The following is a 19,960-nucleotide window of genomic DNA, read 5'->3' as shown; positions in this document are numbered from 1 at the left end:
AGATCACTTATGTCATATTATTTCAGAAGGTAGAAGCAGTATAAGTAGACTAGGTTCTGTTCTGTAGATGAAATGAACCTCAGACATTAACTTCTGGTTCAATCATGAACACTGATGCTTATGCTTATTCAGTACACTACTAAAGTCATAGAGAAATTTGTATTATTGCTTCTATAATAAGTTTGTGAGTCTCTAGAAGGATTAGTTTATGTTCTTAGGAAATACAGAAATCCAAGAAAAGTGACATGTAAGTTACAACACATGAACCCCAGAAAAAGAAGATACAGCAATTTCATCGTGATTAAAAATATGGCAGAAAATAAAACTCTTGAAAATATTAAATCTTTTTATAGTTTTAAAAAATGTTATTATTTTTCTTTTAAATAGTTGAAACAACTGAGCAATTTGGCAAAAGGATACATTTTTTCTGAGAATTTATGAATGCCTAGAAGGAATTGACAGTCGTAATTTACAATACAGAGTTTGTAAGAAACTGCCAGAAAATCTCCGGGGCAAAGGATGATGTTGCTTATTTAAAACGGGAGGATGATACATGGCAAATTAAAGATTGATTTGTTTTGTTGATCATTTCTGGATCAAATATTTGAAATACTAAATAATTTGTGTTTGCAACATAAGTAATTGCTCCATTTATAAAATTTTAATATATTTCCTTTTGAACTCCTGACCTGTTTGCAATATGACATACTTGCATTCCATATGCAGAATTGCATTTTTCATAGTTCTTGATTTATGTTACAGCTTATATTGTACAACGTATTTAGTTAAGTCTTCCAAGAAAATCTCTGTGGCTGTTTTAACAAAATGGATTATATACTGGTTTTATGCATGCATTAGTCTAAAATTTAATGTTAGAAACTGATGCTGGGGCTAAATAGGAAATACATTTAATTATTATAGAACTGCTGCCTGGAATCACAATGTGTATGCTAAACATTTCAAATGTTCGTGTGCTCTAACTGTGAAGACAAAGAATGATTAAAGTTAAACTTTACATTCTGCTATAAAGGCATGCCTTCATGCTAAATCAGTTTTCATACTTAGTTCATAGGACAAATTTGTTCCCATATATAATCCTGGAATAAAAGTATTAAAAATAACAAAAATATGTTTGCAAATTCTGCAGAAACTACACAACTAAAGGGAGAAGAGCTGTATGTTTTTCTTCCTTGTATTTGTTATTTTCAGAATTCTAAATACAGTACTATAGAGAATTCATACAATGTGCTACTGCTTGTGACTAATACAACAGAGAAATCCAAATTTTGATATGGTAGTGTAGGTATAAGGAGACTTACTGTGCTTATAAAATAATCTCATTTTGCCTAGAAGAAACCAAGAAATGATAATAGAAGGTTCTAATCATTTAAATTACCCTTCAGAGGAAAAAAAAGGCATTTTATGAAGGCTTTGAATAGTTTTTCTGTTTGACTTAAATAGGATGTTGTGTGTACATTTGGGCCCATTTATAAAAATTTCAGTGCTTGAAATTTTTATAGCAAGAAGATCATTTGATACAATTACATGAGCAGATTTTTATTGTTGCCAGTATTTAGCTTTAGAAAATGCATGTTTCAGCCAGAACACAAGATTAAAAGAGATTATCTGTTGCTATTACTGCATTTCCTATCCTCTTTTTACCAGTCTTTTAAATAAAGAAAAGACAGCTTTACTGCGTGTCAAGAATCAAATGGCAGCAGATTTGGAGAGACTTCTAAATGACCGTGAGGTAATCTTCCTCTTTTAGCATTACTACCATTAGTGCACTTTTTTGCTACTGACTCTTAAACCATGGAGGAAAAAAAATTGGTTTCTTTTGGTTCGATATGTTGGGGTTTTCTTGTCTGTGTTGTTTTCAGCAACACAGGTGACCGTGTCTGTCAGGTACTGGGGAGGGCCTCAGTTGTTAAATTCTCTCTGGTGATTTATTGTCTCTGATCTTTCTCTTCTTATGCCTTGAACAGTGTTTGGGGATTGCAAGCATTTAACAAGAATCTAGATAAAGACAGTGAAATTGATACACATGTAATCTGCAAATTCTACATTTGCTACAGTATGCCTTAGGATCTCTCTGTGCTCCCCAATCCTTGCAGCCAAACACTGGACCAAAGCACAGTTCAATTCATTTCCCATGCACTCTTTCAACTCCAAAATAGGGATTAGGGAGAGGAAACAAGACAATAGTTACACAGATTTCCGAGAAGAGTCGGGGTACCTTTTTGTTTACTTACCTGAGTTTCATCTGAGCAAGAATCAAGCTGCTACTGGACTGGATTATACTCTCAGATCTAAAAGTATGCAAAATTGTGCCATTTAGGGAACCATAAAGGTTCCCTGTCAAGATTTTTGTCTGAACAATCTGAAGAGACTCATATGTCATGGTGTAGGAGAGAAAATCTGCAGATTAAATGTCTGAAACAAAAGATGAAAATAAATTAAGTTTACTGCAGGAATCTGAGAATGTGAATAACACCACTGAATTTTCTGAAGCTAAAGAGTACTGAAGATAAAAAACCAAAAGCTGACGTAAGCAGCTATTAAATCTTCTCCCAGAGCTGCTGAATATTTGGCAAGGATTTGCAGAAAAAATACAGCATTAACAAATAAGAATTATGGATGTGAGGAAAAACAGTGCAAATTATAGATACGGAGTGATGGGACCTCGCTACCCACTTACCTGTTCAGAAAGTGGTCATAGAGGCATATCAGTAGTTCTCTGACAACGTCTTTCTTTTCTCTTACAAGTAAGAGAAAAGATGGAGATACTCCTTTCAAAGAAGCTACAACTCCCCTAAATTATCCTGTCAGAGTTTGGATTATCACTCATTTTAAAACACTATTTTCATGGAAAACTGGCAATCCACTTCCTGAAGTCTCATTCCACCTTCAAAATTGTTTTCCCTCGTCTCTTTTTCATGCTATTCATCACATTCTCTTCTTAGATCAATAAACCAAAATCCATTATATTAATTGGTCCAAACTAGTTTGTCTCTCCCAAGCACTTAAAAAACTCCTTTTTGTTAGAACCAAAATTGAACAGTTTCACTAGCAGCTGAGTCCAAGTGAGCTTCAGCTTAAATGAAAACTACTAATTCTGTTTGCTGAGTTCCAAACCAATCTATGATTTAAACATTTCTAGATAGTTCATAAACCTTACCATTACATTCATGCTTTATCATATCCTTATATTAATTATATGAAAATACTCAGACATAATTGTATAAACATGTAGTGTTTTTTCCAATATGATAGGCCCTTGGCCTAATTTCAAATTAATTTCTTTCAAAATTTCCTGTTCCTACTCTTTCTTTCCCAACCAGTTGTGCTGCCAGCTAGTTATGCTCACAGAGCAATCATACTTGGGTGCCTAGTTTTAGTAGTGTCATATCAATGAGCATGAATTGCAGCTGATTAAAAGCAGTAGAAAGTGATAAAAGAAAAATTTTGCTGTTTTCTAAGAAAACGATAACATTTCTAACTTAAAGCTATGCAACATTTTTTACATCCAAACTACATTAGCCCCTATAAGTATCCTCATAAACTATTCCTGATATGCAGCAGTTTGCTTCTTTGTGTCATTTTACCATTTCAAATTTTGAACTGTGTCAAACGATCAAGGAAGGCTGGCAGAGGAAGGCTTGATTGGAAAAGAAAAACAAATATTTGAGTCTGAAACAAACTTCTTCAATGTTTTTCATACCCTGGATATTAAGAAATTAAGCAAATATTTCCAAAATTAGTATTGTTTTCTCAAATTTATTTTTACATCTGTTAAATATATGACATATTAGTTATACTGGTTTTGTCAAACAGTGATAATATTTTTTAAATATACCTCTGCAGAAAAGGATATAAAAAATATTAAAAAGAAACATTAGTAGTTGCATGTTTGAGGGAAGAAAACTATGAAATGCCAGTACAATGCACAAAAAAAAAAATCTCCTGAGAAACAAAATAGAAGCTAAATTGTTTCATGAAAATGTTTGAAAAGAATAGGTAGCTTTTGTGTTTGTGTGTAAGTTTAACTTTTGTCAATTCTTTTTATTCCTAATGCAGCCTTTTATTTTTTTACTTCTAATGCAAAGTTCTTCCAGTAGTTTTACACTTTATGTTTCTCTAAAAGGCAGTTATCTCATGTACTGAAATCTTTGTACAGGATAGTGAGTTAGTCTTTGACTGTACTTCTTTGCCATCTTAATAAAAGATTTAAATTTGCAGTAACATCACAATTTTCCACTAATTATCCTTGCTGACAGAAATAAAGAATACAGGTTTTCTCACTTCGGGTTATTAAAGAGTTAATTGCATTTAAACAGATTGCAATTTTAAGTAAAACTGACAGGCAACCTGTAAATACAGATTCATACACTTTGAAAAAAAAAAAGATGAATTACAGGTTTATGTGTTTGGTACATGCTATCGTGTAACAGGGTTACTATCAGCCTTGTTCAGTCATTGCACATACTAAACTGTCATGTCTGGTTAGGAATTACCTTGTTGCTCTCATGTTTGCAAGTAGAAACATTAGAATTCTTGAACAGATAAACTGAAGATATTCATAGTTAAGATAAAATGACGTTTAGGTATGTTAAAAGTAAGTGCTAAAAGTACAAGCAAAATGCCAAAACAATGTTAATGCTGTCTTCCAGCGACGTGTTTCAGTAGGTGTAGTCTTGACTTAAGGTATTCCAGCCTGTGTGGTCTCAGACTATATTAACTCTTTTTAATGGAATGTTAGAGTTTGAGGGGTTGGAAGGTTTTTTTACTTTTATCTCTTTATGATATCAGCTGCATTCATAATGCTGCTTTTAGACTATTATAGCATTTTATATACTTTTTAAATAAAGAACTTACATTCATGATTAATCTTCTCTTTTCACATATTTTAATTTTAGAAGAAGAAAGGTAAAAGTTATACTTTGAATCTTGGAAGAATTTCTGTAGGATTCTTACATGAGCTCTTTCATTACAGGAAAAAAATTACACTAAATGTTAATGACATAAACCAGTTCATTATTTCAAATTATATAGACGTTTAATTTGATGATTAATCTTATATTTTGCTGTGGGACATCAAAGTGAATAATAGTTATTTGATTATGTAAAGCCTTAAAAACTTCTGTCCACCCATGAAGGAGAAAAAAGGAAGGTTGGGGTTTTATTTAGACTATATTCTTGGCCCAAATTCTGAATTGTTTCTTGGCCTGCTGCTTCCTTTTTTGTCTGAATTAATTAGTAAATGATGTGGAAAACATTTTAATCTAGTTTTTCATTTAGACCACTGAGAATCTGCTGGTGTGATAAAATTTCTTGGGTTCTTCATGTGGTTAAATGCAAACTTTCCTATTAGAGGGAGTTCAATGCTATTATCATGAATGAGCAATATCTAGGATGATGTTAGAGGTTCATAATGAAGCCTTCCCAGTGCCCCTTGTCTTCTCTGAGGGACCCTTCTCAGAAGGGTCTGGGGTGCATAGTATTCTGATGCCATTTGTACACCCCTAAGTGCAAGACAGCAAGTGAATGCAGTCAGATTTTTCAGTTGATTTTTGAATAAGATATTTTCTTTGTTTTGTCAAGGTATTATTTAATTGTTTTTCTAGATCCACCAGAAAAGCGTAAAAAAAGCATTGGAGGAACAATGGGGTCTCCCATTAATAATCTTCCAGTAAATAGTGTGGAGTTTTTTTTAAAAAGGGATATTTCGGGTCTGCAGATTTTTTTTTTTTTTGCATTATTATTTGTAGTCTCTGTTCTCATTTAAATCAGCTGAACTTTACACTGTTGACACTCTTAACTCGAATAACCAAACCACACCAACACCAACTTGTAGTTTCGATTCTTCCCACTAACTAATTAACTGCATGACCTGGTCCCATCTTTGAAACTTATTGCCCACTTGTCTTTGTATAGTCAGGGAAAAACAAGTATGAAAGATGTTTCTTCAAAGAATAAATCCAAAGTAAATTATACATCATGCCTGAGTGACCCAATAGCAATAACACTACCTTACCCTTTTGCTCCTGATTCTCCTCCTCCCTCCTCTGGTTCCACCAGCTCTGACACACTTCTAATGATGCAGTAGGACCATTCAAATCACTAAACAAAAACCTAACCTGTCCAGAAAAAAAAAACAAACCTACAAAGTGTATTGCTGTCTGTTAAGTTAGCAGTTTGAATCATCTTTGGAAAGAGTCCAGCAAAGAAAAAAAACAAGTAAAAATATTTATATGTAAATATTACTTACCTGTCATAAAGAAGGCTTTTTGTGTCCAAAACTGTATAGAACATCAACTTCTGTGCCATCCTTTATCTGCATCCAAACATTATCCTTTTGTGCATATAATGGGCATCTGTAACTTAAAGGCACTGAAAATGCAGTCCTCTGTTGAGTGCTAAGGTTAAGTGGGATGAATCCACTAAATCTTTTTGGTGAAGATCTTGATACATAATTCCTTTTATCTAGTTTGTTGGTTTGGTTTTTTTTTTCCTTTCCAACAGTCGGCCTTTGACTAAAAGAAATATTTACAGTGAGCTCTGTGATCCTGGCAATTCCATTGCCTTTCATGCTTGATGCAGTTGTTAATATTTTGTAACATCAGAAGTGCAATTCTAGACTTTATCCATTGGCTTTTAAACTTCAGATGAAAACTTGGAAGGGCAGTCTGTCAGCACTCAGATGTTTGGCAAGAATTTTTAGTAATAATTTCCTGAGGTTACATTTAAGAGGTTATAAATTTGCTATGCTTTGATGTATAGCATTGTATTATTTCTTCAGAAATTTAAGATACAGATGTGTCATAATAAATAAAACTCATAATGTGCACAATTAAATCTATTTTAGCTTTTCCAGTTCAAACAGAGTGTAGAAACTGAGTTCTAAAATCTTGGAAATTAACTAGCTGGGGTATATATTATTAATGTGACATTCATAATCCACTGGGTTTTGGGGGAAAAAAAAGAGCAAGTGGAATAAATGGAGTTCTTTTTGTGTTTCAAATAGAAATACTGTAGGAGACCTTAAAACAAAAAATGAGGCAGTGGTGTAAGAGGCACCAATAGAAGACTTTAATAGGTGTCCATCAAGTCCTAAGATCAGTTTCTGTTTGTATGAATACAAAGAACTTCATTTCCACTATTTTTTTAACTGCTTGAAATCACCAGTATGTGATGCAGTCTGGCATTCCTAAAAAAGTAAACTAACACTATGAAATCATTGTCATAAGAATTAGAAGGGTAACATTTATGACATAAATTCTGCAAATTCAGGCTGTTTACAATAACCATTAATTTCCTGCAATGCAATTGTTTATGCAGACATGATTCGTTATCAGTCCATGAATATTATACAACAGGTAAGAAGATATGACGACCTGCTGATATTTTGTCTTCTTTACACATCTGTGCACTCACTGTACATTAGCAGCTGTGCATACAAGTGATAGAATGTAAACTTGCTGAACTAGTCACCTGCCTTATTGACACATTCATGTGTTACTGTGCTAAAGCTCTTCAAGTGAAGGTAGCAACCAGAAACCAGGCTCCGGCTGTCTGCTAGGGGACAAAGTAGAAAACATGTAGTAGTAGCTTAAATAAACCTGGTTGATATCAATCAGTTAAATGGCTACAGACACATGGAGTTTGATTGCTATTTGTTTACTTAAATCCATTTAGATTATGTCAGGAAATGGTTGTGTCACTCAAATTGAGTGTTAAATCTGTCTAAATATGCGTGAATTGGTAGGAATCTTCAATTAGATCAGGTTCAAATTTATTTTAGTTAACTATTGCAAGCTTTTATTCTATTTAAAACGTATTAAAGAATAAAAAATTCTTGGTGAGCTGTTCTTGCTGAAAATAGTCTACCAGATTAACATTAAAATGCTAATTGCCTGAGCAATTACGTTGAACTTACTTTCCAATTGGCAGGTGAGAAGCATTCCAAGTGTGATGTGTAACTCACCATTTATGAGTAAAGCTAATGCTTTTATTTTAAAATCATGTTACTCTTTCTCCTTCCCAGGTTTTCACAGTTTCTTATCAATATGTCAAAATAATCCTATTTATTAACTGAATTTTTTTGTGGTCTTCACCACTGTAGCTGAACACCTGTCTCACAAATATTATGCCCTCAAGTTAAGCAGAAAACTATTACTATCCCTGTTTTGCAGAAGCAATAATAGAAATAAAAGAAATAGTGCTTTTTGTCCAACTCGGTTTTGGACAAAAAGATCATGAAATAACTATTTTCTGTTCTTAATTTATGCTACACAATATTGCCTTAACTTATGCGACAGAATACACAAAAGAAATGGTGCTTTGTCCAAAACTCCCTTTTTTGTGAAAGAGGTTGAGTTCATGTGTCCTAATGCAGTATCTTACAGCCATTTTTTGTTTCTTACATGTCTCAGTTCAAAAGCCTGAAAAGAAAATCTCCTTAGTGTTTATTTTTCCTAACTAGACACAAATTAACTCTCTTCTCTTAGTCATCTTCTTACATAGGAGCTGATTGCATTTTGGAAGCAGTTTCACAAGCAATTACATTTTCACTTTGTATCATTCTGAGAATTTACATTCATTTTTTTAATCAGCGTCTCCTGAAAAAGGCCACTTTCCAATGTCCTGCCAGTGTCTTAAACATTAAATCTTAAAACTTAAAATGTAAATTGAAAAAAGTTTTTATTTTATCTGTTGGATGGATATTTTGTATTTTTTATATAATATTTTCTGGGGGAAAAGAAGATAAATTTCAGAACAGGCTGGAGGTCTTATGTGTGTGAGATTTAAGGTCTAGCTTATTTTGTCCTAGCAAACACAAGATGTGGTGGAATGCAAGAAAAGGAGATAAGCATAAGGCAATATTGTGTAGCATAAGTTAAGAACAGAAAATAGTTATTTAATTATCTTTAAAATGTAAAAATCTGACTTATTTTTTAGTTTTTTATAAATGGTTGCCAAATGCATTTTCCAAGTGTGTTTAAGATTGAAGAGAGTCCATGTGATCAAGAGGAGAAAAAGTTACTAATTAGTCATACTAGGATATGCTTAGTTTGTGAAGGGCTCTAAGCATTTTTTCAGAGCATCTATAAATTATCAGGCTAAGGTTTCCAAGGATTTAGATAAATGCTTATGAATGTTAGATGTGAAACATGGCCACATGAATTTCAGAATTCACAGTGTTTGAGAATCCAGTAGTCTGTTCTTGCATTCATCTTATGTCAGTATCCCGCACAAAATCCTGGTACTTCTCAATAGTTATCCTGTTTTTTTGCCCACAAGAGTGAAAGAAAAGTCAGATGTCTTTATTCTTTTTTTCCTCTTTTGTGGAAATGCAAGGTGTCCTGAAGTATCTCTGCTTTACCTTACTTTGACCATTCCAGTCTACATTACCATGGTTGTTCTTCTTACTTTCTTATTGCCTTTGGGGGCAACCCCTCACTACTAAATTCTCTGTGCCCAGATTTTAATTCCATCTCAGCAATGACCTTGAGAATTCCAGATGAGTTTTCAGCATTTCATTATTAGTTATACTTTAAAGTCTGGCTAATACTATCCTTAGCTGTAATTAAGTCATGCTGAAGAAGATTGACTAGGAATAACCTAGGACAGAAAGCCAATATGTTGGATTTAGGAACCTGGAGAGTAGCAACAGCTGCCATCTGCAAAAAAACAGAGGTGGAGAGAAGTTCAGACGCTCATAAAAAGCTTTGGAGTCGTAAGGGGGAGGGCAGTACGTGTTTAATCAGGGATGGAAGCTTAGTGGATAAAAGGAGAAAACTGCTTTGTTGGGGAGAGGGGAAGGAAGGGCTATCTGCAGGGGTTGGGAAGACACGAATGAAAAGATGTGATTGGTAACAGGTGCCTTCAAACAATCTCTATCTCTGCCTCTTCCCCTTCTTTTCTGTGTAAAAAGATTGTACACGATAATGTCAAAATTATTTGTGTTTCTAAAGTGAACGACTTCCTGTTCATCTATGTGCTCCAACTTGTTTTATATTTTAAAAAGTGCTGATGTACAATGCATAGCTGTCTTTTTAAATGTTAAGCCACAGAGTAATTATCATTTTTCTTATGCTACGTTTATGTTCCAAGATTCTAGTTTCTATTAATGTTCTGCATGTTTTCTAAGTAGATTACAGGAACATTTCTGCATCACAAGTAAGCCCCAGAGCTATTCTCAGCTTTAAGCTTGGAGAAACAAAGTGACATTTACATAGCTGAACGAGTGTAGAGGAGCTTCTGGCTCATTTATTACAAAGAAAAATATGCTCTTAAGCAGTAGTTCTCATCTTTTTGTTATCTATTTTGTTGCTGTCAAGCTTTAATAAAAATTGAATTCCAAATAGTACTGAATTTAGTAAGAGGAAGGACTTAATAGCACTGATTCTTTTCTTTGAGCTGTATTATCCAGAATTCGTTACTATTTTTCATATATATTCTTGCAAGAATTATCTTTCTATTCACAGGGGTATACAGTAAGCAGTTGTATACTAAATAGGAGGTTTCATAGGCAAAATGCAACATATATATGTATTATGGGATGGAATTTGCATGTGTATTTTAAATTATATGGTTTTCAATTGAAGGGATCATCTTTTAAACAATAAATTGTTAATTGTTGATTAATCTGAAATTGTTCCGATTTTCTCAACACGTATCCCATGTTATATTCTTTTTTCCTGGATTGGTTATTTCTGTCTTATTCTACTGCATATCCAGCTGTGTAAAAATTTTATTTTTGCACATTACATGGTAGCAATTGACTATTACGAAGTGGAAAGTGAATTTAACTATTCTGTAAGAAACAGCAAAAACAGAGAGAATTAATCTAGAATATTACCATCTCAGAAAATACAGTAACTTCTATATAATGATGTATGAAAATAAGGCTGTTTAAATACATTAGCATATTAGCATCCATTTCTTGTTAGGTGAACTTACTCAAGAAAGCAAATTTTTTATTAAATGTTGAGTAAATGAATGTCACAATGGGTCAGATTTAAAAACAAAGTATTTGGAGAATTAGTCCTAGTTACAATTACAAATATATTTCTGATCCACAATACAAAAGTATTGTGAAAGTAAAAAAACCTTAACAATTAGATATGCTAGTTCTGAATAACGAGACAAATTATTTCCTATTTTTGTTCATAAGTTAGATTAAAGTGTTAAGAACAAATTTAAGATACAGCTGAAATCGGCAAATATTTTTATGTATCTATAAAGATAGAAGCGGTTCTCTGCAGTGACTGGGACATTTTATTGTTGTCACAGTTCTAATGTGTTCACCTTATAAAACTGGAAGTAGTTTGTAAAACCATATAGTCACAGATCTGTCAGTTCATTTTAAGGTTTTTATATGCACTGGGATATAGAGAACTAGTGAATTAAGTGTAGTGCAGAGAAGCTATCAACATCCTGCATATGGTGCATCTTTCCACAACCCAGTTATCAACTTCATTTGTTTGATCAGGACATTTCATACTGTCTTCCAGTTTCCAGCTTTACAGTATGTATCCGTGTGCCTTAGATGACCATATGTGCAATTCTCACACTGAAATTCTTGCTGAGTTCTTGTATTTCCAGCACAGCTGCAATTAGGATGTGACTATGTTAAATACACTCTGCGTTACTTGAAGGATTGAACAATGATTTGTGATGTTTTCTTGATTTCATAGGCGGTTGTTAAAATCTTCTTCGAGCTCTGTTATGGATGTAGATTCTACTCCTGATAGGCACAAGCTCAAGGAGTTCCACTGTTGAAGCTGAGTTTGCACCACTTGTGCCACTGCTTCCTATCTGTTTGCAGTCTTGAATAAGGGAATGGACTGGCTGACCATTTGCTTCATTTTGCTGTCTTGTCAAAATGGCGTTTCTGCAATGTCTTTCTCCTGTTTCACAACTTGTCATCATTAATGGCTGTTACTGTCCAGTGTTGTGAATTCATGTTAATGGTGTTGGTCTTTTTATCACTTCCAGCCAAAAAAGGGAACTGATAATTCATTCCAGGCTATAGCCTATCTTCTCCAGCAGAAATAACACCTCTGAAGGACAGTTACAGTTCTTTGTGTGAATTCTCAGCACTCCTGAGGAGGAGACATTGTAGGTACTACTTTTGCTTGAGAGTCTCATTCCTTGATAATGACACATATGTCTCTTTTCTCTAGTGCACTCCAAAGTTTGAGTACCATACTCAAACTTCAAAGTGCTGTATGCAAGTCATTGCATATGTTGAAAGGTGGAACCAGGTTCTGTTTCAGTCATCTAGTCTGTTGTTGTGTAGAAATATGTTTATGCCAAGAATCCATACAGTAAGCTTTGTTTGTTTACCTCCATTTTAACTGGTGAATTCCAGTGCTGTCAAAGAGTACTGCCAGTGTAAAGATCATCTGAGAAGTCACTTGTTAAGTGACAAAGTGGCAGAGATGGACCTTGCCTAATTTAAAATATATTGTGTAGGTAATTACACCTGAAAATCATCTAGGGATTTGCAGTCAGAAGAAAGAAACAGGTACTATTATGGTGTGATTTACCATAATCTCATTTAAAATAAGCAAAATTAATAATACTTTTGAATTTCTCACCAACAGCAATATAAAGGGATCAGACAAGCAAGTTTGCCTAACTTTAAATATTATTACTGAAGATATCAAGATGCATGTGAGGAAATCCAACCAAATATCCAATCACATATTACAAAGCCAAACTGCAGTCAGAGTTGTCGTATGTTCCAAAGCCACATTGCAGTGAGAGTTCTCACAAAGATCCCTGTCCACCTTAGTATTAGGAATTAAATGATACAACTTATTAAAATACCTTTACTTTCACAAGAGTTACAGTAGAAGTCTGAGAAGGATCCAAGTAAGGAACCGCACAGGACTGAGTGCAATATCCTTAGTATCTTCTCTACCATCACCTGATATGCCCATTAAGTTTGATTCTAGTGAACACCTTGAGACAGCCAACTGTGAAGTCAACTGCCCTGCCTTTTTCCAGATTAGGATAATTTTCCCTCAAGAAGGAGATATAGGAAGTATAAAACTTCATTTTTTTCTCTGAATCCTCTCTTGAACATTCGTATATTGAACATGAACTTTAATTCTCCAGAGACTGAGAAATCATCCCAGAATATGCTCTTTACAGAATGATTATTAAATTAATATAATATTATTAAATGCTGGTTTAAGTTTCTCAAATCAAGGTTCTTTAATAAACCTCTAGCTTCAATTTCTGAATTCTGTTTTTCCCTGTGCAGACTTGTTTGAAGACTACAATAGCTGAATAACTAAGAGGAAACATGCATGTGAAGACAGATTGCACTGACTTGCCATGAATATATTTTTCATGCCAGTTAGGCTATCTTCCCTCACTTGTATGTTCTTATATATTTATTGGCTTTATTGTTAATGTTATTTTATAAATTAATGCAGCCATAATAGTCACCAGGCTGCTACATTCCAAGCTACTATGTGGCTTCCACATTGAGAAGAATCCAGTCTCTGGTCTCAAGTTGTGGTGCACGAAAAGTCTTTTCGTGAAGCAAAAGACTTTTTTGTTCAATCCCTTCCATGCATGGGGGGTGTGCAGTCTAAACTCCAGACTGGATACATATTTTATTTTGAGTTATAGTTTAACCATATGGGGACCATATGGCAGTTAAACTGAAGAATACCAGCTTTCCAAAAGAGGTCCTGACCATACATGCTTTGCTCTCACAGTACAGGAGACTTAAGGATTGGGAGTGAGACTACACATCTAAAATCATCACTTTAGTGCTTGACTCGCAAATTTTGAAAGACCTTAACTTTTGATCAGCATCCCTGAGGGAGGAGACCTCCCTTATCCTTCATCTGATTTTGACAGTGAAATTGGTTTTCTGTGCAATTCTTTTATGCTGTGTTCTTCTCTGGGAACACTTGTCAGTCATCAAAATTCAGTGGTTCTGCCAGAACCTGATACATTTTCTAGGGCAGAAATCTCTTGTTCAGCTTCCACAATATAAGTTCGCTGCTTCAAAATGGAGTTATAGTCTAAGTTGAAGTTTGTAATTTTAAATTCATAAATATATGCAATTGTAAATTACATATAGAATTCCTAAATTCTATATGCAGAGCCAAAAGTCGAATGTCACTTGCCACTATAAAGTTTCAGTTAACCAGACATACTATTATCAGGGTTGCTTTTGCTTTAGAGGACATTTACCTGAGTCCAGCAACCATGAGCTTTACTGCATGAGGAAAGATTCAGAGGGATCTGACACCCTCTGGCTTCTACTATAATTTTAGTGATATGAAAACGCCATTTAATTTACCATTAGAATGAGCTATCTTGAGACCAGATAGGTATATATCTCTTCCTGCTGAGGAGTTCCAACTGTTTGATCTACGTAACACTTCTTTTCAGGATCATTGTATGGACATTATTTGAGATGCACGACCTCCTTGCAGTAAGAACCTAAGAATTGACATGTATGTGATAGATTCCTGTTAGCCAGTTACTTTTTCTTGAGACTGTTATTTTGCATCTGCTTCCAGAGCATGATATATACACAGATATGTCTCATTAACTGCTTATAAAAATGTACATAGTTATTATAACTATATATACAGAAATATAATATTAAGTGCTATTGCAAGCTTTTGAGTGCGCACAGAGTGCTTTCTTCCTTTGATTACAGTTTCATGACAGAGACAGAAAGAAAAAAAAATATACTGTTGACAATTCACTGAAAAAAAAAGGAATTACTATCTTGACACTATGCTTGATTACAGTGATTAATGTAGGCATTTCTTTCACATACTTCATCAGTTACATGATGAAAGAGCACCTTTTTATCCCTCAATCATTTCCCAGGCAGTTCTTTTTCATTTTGCTTTGACAATGTAAGTTGTGGCTTTGTTATAATACCTAATATTCTATTCATTTTGAATTAGGGAGATGTAAACTGCACTTTTGGTACATGTATGTTTGAGCATGTATCAAGGACATCAAATCCAATGTTAATAGAGTTCCCTTTATAGTATCTGTAACTCAAAGTACATTTATATTTTATATGGCTGCATGCCTTATTTTTGCATTTGCTTATCTTCTAGTTGCATTGCTAGTTCAATGAATAAAATTTTATCCTTTGTATTCCAAAACTGATCTTAAGTCTCCATTTTTCTAGGTACTATTTTAATTATCCATAATAGACAGATAAAATCTATTTTAAATAAACTAGAGTTTATTTATACTTTTACTTTAAGCTCAAACATCATTAGAAAGTCTCTGAATTTTCTGAAGTATGTGTAGGTAATACCCTTTCTTATTTTACATTTTAAAAATTACTTACACTTTTTCGGTTTGGTTCTTTTAACACTGTTTTAAAGCCTGATGATTTTCAGTTAGTTCCACACCACCAGTATTTAGCCTAATAAATTAGCAAGGTAGAATTTGGGAAATATGTCAAACCAGAAAACATTTTAATTAATGGACACTGTGGAAAAGACTGCTGTCTATCCTGTGTCTGTACCTTAATAGAGTCATAGCAACACTAAAGTTGGAAAAGACCTCTAAGATCATTGAGCCCAACCTTTATATCTCTTTCTCTGCTTGTATATTGGCATACAAAATTGCTTTTGCTATTTTTAACTAAGGTTGTTGGACATAACTTACCAAAAATAAATGGAAATGAGAAAGTGGTTTCTTCTGATACTATTTACAATGCAATACATGCTACCTTACTTCACCTCCTGCTATATCACTCCCAGTGTTCTCAGTCCATTCATTCTAATCAGTTACTTTGAATTCCAACTCCTTTTCTGGTTATATATGCAGAATTTCAAGTATTCTTTTATAGTTCAAGTAATCTTTACTAAATATGAATTAATATCCATAAGTGGAACACAGGATGTTAGATTGTCCTAAAGTATGAATCTCTGTATGTTTTGGAAAAATGACCAAGTAGATAATCTGTAGTGTGAAAGCTTGTTCTAAAAACACAGTTCCTTTTAAGAAAATAATTTGATACTTCAAATCTGTGTGCAAGGCGAATTATGATTGCACACTGGCTATTCAGGATGAAAGTTGTTTTAGGCAAATTAAAAGCCTGAGAAAAGTAAATTATAACAAGAGTTCGGTGAGAAATGGATTCAGCTTATCACAACTAAATTTAGGTATCAAAATGAAGGGGTCTGTGTTGAGGTATCTTTCCATGCTTTATAGTTAACAGCAGCCTAATCAGCAAGACTAATGTTAGAACACCAATAGTGGCCCAGTTCTGAATGGAGTCACTTTCCAAGCTACGTTGTCCATAATGGAAAATTTGATTCTTAGCTCGTGGTTAGATACTTATGTTTAGATACAGCAATTTAGGTGTTCTAAGTTTGAGTGAAATCCCACTTAATGTGTCACATAGCTCATTACTTTGATTTTTGGCACTTGTGCTAGTACACAGAGCAACATCCTTAACAAAAATTCATTGGGTAGCTGTGGGCAGACTTTCAAAATATTTAATAATATAGTCCTGATACTTGTTTGTGTGGGTGACACTAATTGTATGTAAGCACTGTTTTTGTGTCAGCTGCACAGGTTACATTTTTCCTTGTGTCATCTTAACCCACCGTTTTTTGCCAGCTGCATTGTTTTTCATGTATCTGCACTGCCACGTCCTCAGAGAATGTTGCGTAAACGGTGAGTGGGTGCTTGTGTTCCTGTAGTTTGTGACAGTGAGACCAAAGGTGTAAAGCCAACCCAGGGAGGGGCTGGTGAATCCACTCAGAGGTGTTGGTACTCATAATCCTCCCAAGAATGATTTCTGTATGGCTGTCCAAAGCCAAAGCCCTCAGACCTGGAAGCCTCAACACAGTGACATGTATCTTGTGTAGCATGGCTTAAATGTCCAGGAGCCAGCATGGCAAAGACCAAATACTTCCCCAGAGAAACTGGGAAAGGCAGAGCTTTAGCATCACCGTTTTCTACAGTGCACTGAGTAACTGAAAGGAATATTGTAAGTAAACAATTTGCACAGCTCTGCCTGGACATAGAAACATGGACTTGGCACAGTAAAAAGTAGAAGGATTTTAATAATCCTTTTCTCTTCACATCTTCCTTTACATAGCTTATCCTGAAAGTAAATGTCCTTCTCCACAAAAGATTCTTACCATCTCCTTTGAACCCTCTACCTATTTACCCCTTCTTTCACAAGGTCTTGTTCCCACTGGACCAAGTCACATATTTCTGTTAAGTACAATCTCCAGAGCTGCTTTTTCCTTGCTGCCTTTCTAGACCAACTTGCTGGATTTTAGGATTGGAAAATAATACTTACAGAATCAAGGGTCCATGCCAGCAGTAGCAGGTACTCATGACTGTTTGTTTGGAACTTAAAAGTGAAGGTAAGAATTAAGATTGTGTTCAGGAGCACAGAAATCTGAAGAGATGGTTAAAATTACTGCAGTTCAAGACAGAGTTTTGTTTTCAGTTTTTCCTTTGTTGAATACAGCAAATCTCTTGCAAATATGTTGCGGCAATTTTCTTTCCTTGTTTAGCAGTACACATACCAATAATTCTATTCAAGTCAGTGTTTCTTATGCTATTTATTTTGCCAAGTGTCTTAAGGTCTGTCTTACTAAATGAAGAGGGGGTTTAGAACAAATATTAAGACAACCTTAGCTAAAACCTCTTGATAAATTTGGCCGTGATGTCAAAATAGCTTCATCGTTGTGGGCTAATTTTTCATCCCCTCTCCCCATCATTCTTTCCTATAGCTTCACATTAGAGAATCCTGCTGTCACAAGGGAAGTTTGTGTGAGAGCTGACTCTCCAGAGCTTATTCCAAGTCTGAAAACAGACAGTGCTGTCAAGTACAGCACAGATTCTATTAAGTAGAGAAGACATTAAACTGCCAAGTGGATCTTGACACAAGAGAATTTGACGCTGCACATACAAGTTTCAACTCTGTTTCTGAAATAAATCTGTGTGACAGTTTTTGGGTTTTGCCGTGTTCAAACGTGCAACTATTTGGTCCACAGAATAACACAGTTTAAGTATAGGAACACCATTTGCTAATGTCAAAACATTGTTTATGTACAATTTAATCTCCTGTGATGGTGTATTTATTTGCTGTATACTTGCTTGAGTTATTTTCATCAAAAAATTCTGTCTATGTGTTGCTTTGGCAACATCTTTGCAGAGTTTACAACTTTGAAAAACATGTTGGCATCAGCTATGCAGTCCTTTTAAACAGCTGCTCTGCAAGTCATGCTGTTTCAACATGCCACCACACATGGCTGAATTATGCAAATAGTTAATATTAAATGACTGAGATACAAGAACAATTTGTACACTCGATAAAGCTGGTCTGTGGAGTGTAATTTCCATTCATGTAACTGAGTTAATGTACCACAATTTAAAGGCTTCAGCATGTTTATTTTGACTTTGTTTCTTGATAAAGGCAGCAGTGGACAAAGAGAAGGTATATGGCAGGAGTATTTTTAAAGGCTGAGGGTTTTTTTTTTAACTGATTACTAATAATTCAATCAAAATAGAAAGTGCATCAATGTAATTTTCCAGCAGGTATTAAATAGGTAAGATTTAACAAATACTTGTCATTCAGCTATAAACACAAATTACCCTTTTCTGGCTGAGAGATGAGGTAGAATGTTAGTTATGTATAAGGCTAATACAGTAACAGTTGCTTATTGAAGACAACACCATTTGTAAAAAGCAAGCAAACAAAAACATTAATATTTTAAAACATGTTAAATTGTCTCAAAATTTACATTGAAAGGCTTTTCTACTGATCTTGCTCTTCTAATTCTACAATAATGAATGCTCTAAATAATACTACTAATAGTAATCATAGTAATTAATGCTTTACATTGTGTAACTTATTTTATGGTAATCATACCTTTAACATGGCGGGGAGGGGGAATGTTAGGAGGTAGGTGTGGTGAAAGATGACAAAATATGTTCAGTAAGGTCAGAAAATTATATGTTTTTTCCTTTATCACTCTACTGTACATTTTGAGTAATCCGTTTTGTTCAGATTTAAGTATTAAGGAAAGATTACATTTTTAATTCAAATTTTTTTCAAAGCAAACTACTAGGATATCCAAAAAAAGGCTGCATTTCTATATGTTCTCATTCTTTTTTCCACACTGGAACTTTCATTTTTCACAAAACTTCTTTTCCATTCTGATCCTCTTTTTTCTGTACATCCTCTGAAGGTTCTTCATTGATTTTTATTTTCTAATCTGAATATAAAGAAATATTTCTAGTAATGTATTTATAAAATTTCTGTGCGAGACCTAGTGCTCAAATGTACAAGTTGTCACAGTCATTCAAATTAGTTTTGTACACTCCCTTAGTATGAAAAAATAAATGCAAAAGAATTCAAGTGGAATGGAAGTCTAAGTTAAAAGAGATAATGCGCTTCTTACTACACAGCAAATGTTCTCTTTTACAGCCTTTAAGCAAGACAAAATTTGAGTTGTATAAATCCACGTGCCTATTTTATTTTATTACTTTGCTAGGGTTTAAGTAGTAATCTTATTAATCATAGGCAGTATATGTTCTTTTTTATATTTACTGATTCATGTTTGGTGAATATAAATTTATTATTAACAAATAAATATTTATAGGTTCAAATTTAATTTAACTTAATAACTTAGTATTGTTCTTTTTTGATTTTATAGGAACTAGCCACAATGAAGCAGTTAATTTTTACTCTACATGGTAAATGCTGTGAACAAAATCTACCTCAGTCTCATATTGATGTAAAAAGTGCAACTGGAAAACAATCAATCCCTTTGGTAAAACTGCTGCCAGAACATGAAGAAGAAAATATATTTACACCTAAGCCAACGCTATTTGTAAGTACTATGAGAAGAGTAAGTGCAAAAACTTCTGATGGTTCTCCTCACTTTTTAAAAAGAAAAATGTGGATTCATCCTTTCAAGAG

General features: G+C 34.0%; 1 protein-coding gene across 4 annotated transcripts in view; it reads left to right on the top strand.

Moving 5' to 3' along the window:
• Nucleotides 1-19,960, top strand: part of PIBF1 (progesterone immunomodulatory binding factor 1) — a 104,479-nt gene that overhangs the window by 82,006 nt on the left and 2,513 nt on the right. For 3 of the 4 annotated variants that reach the window (XM_072928319.1, XM_030271441.4, XM_002199394.7), the window contains exons 16-17: nucleotides 1,666-1,750; nucleotides 19,695-19,871. In XM_072928319.1, coding sequence (XP_072784420.1) covers nucleotides 1,666-1,750; nucleotides 19,695-19,871 — 262 coding nt within the window. Of the gene's footprint in view, nucleotides 1-1,665; nucleotides 1,751-19,694; nucleotides 19,872-19,960 lie in introns of those variants that run through there. The other variant, XM_030271447.4, reaches the window with a different exon arrangement.

Source organism: Taeniopygia guttata, chromosome 1 (genome assembly GCF_048771995.1).
Source record: "Taeniopygia guttata chromosome 1, bTaeGut7.mat, whole genome shotgun sequence".
NCBI lineage: Eukaryota > Metazoa > Chordata > Aves > Passeriformes > Estrildidae > Taeniopygia > Taeniopygia guttata.
The sequence above is the reverse complement of the archived record's forward strand: the minus strand, read 5'-3'. Positions and strand labels throughout refer to the sequence as shown.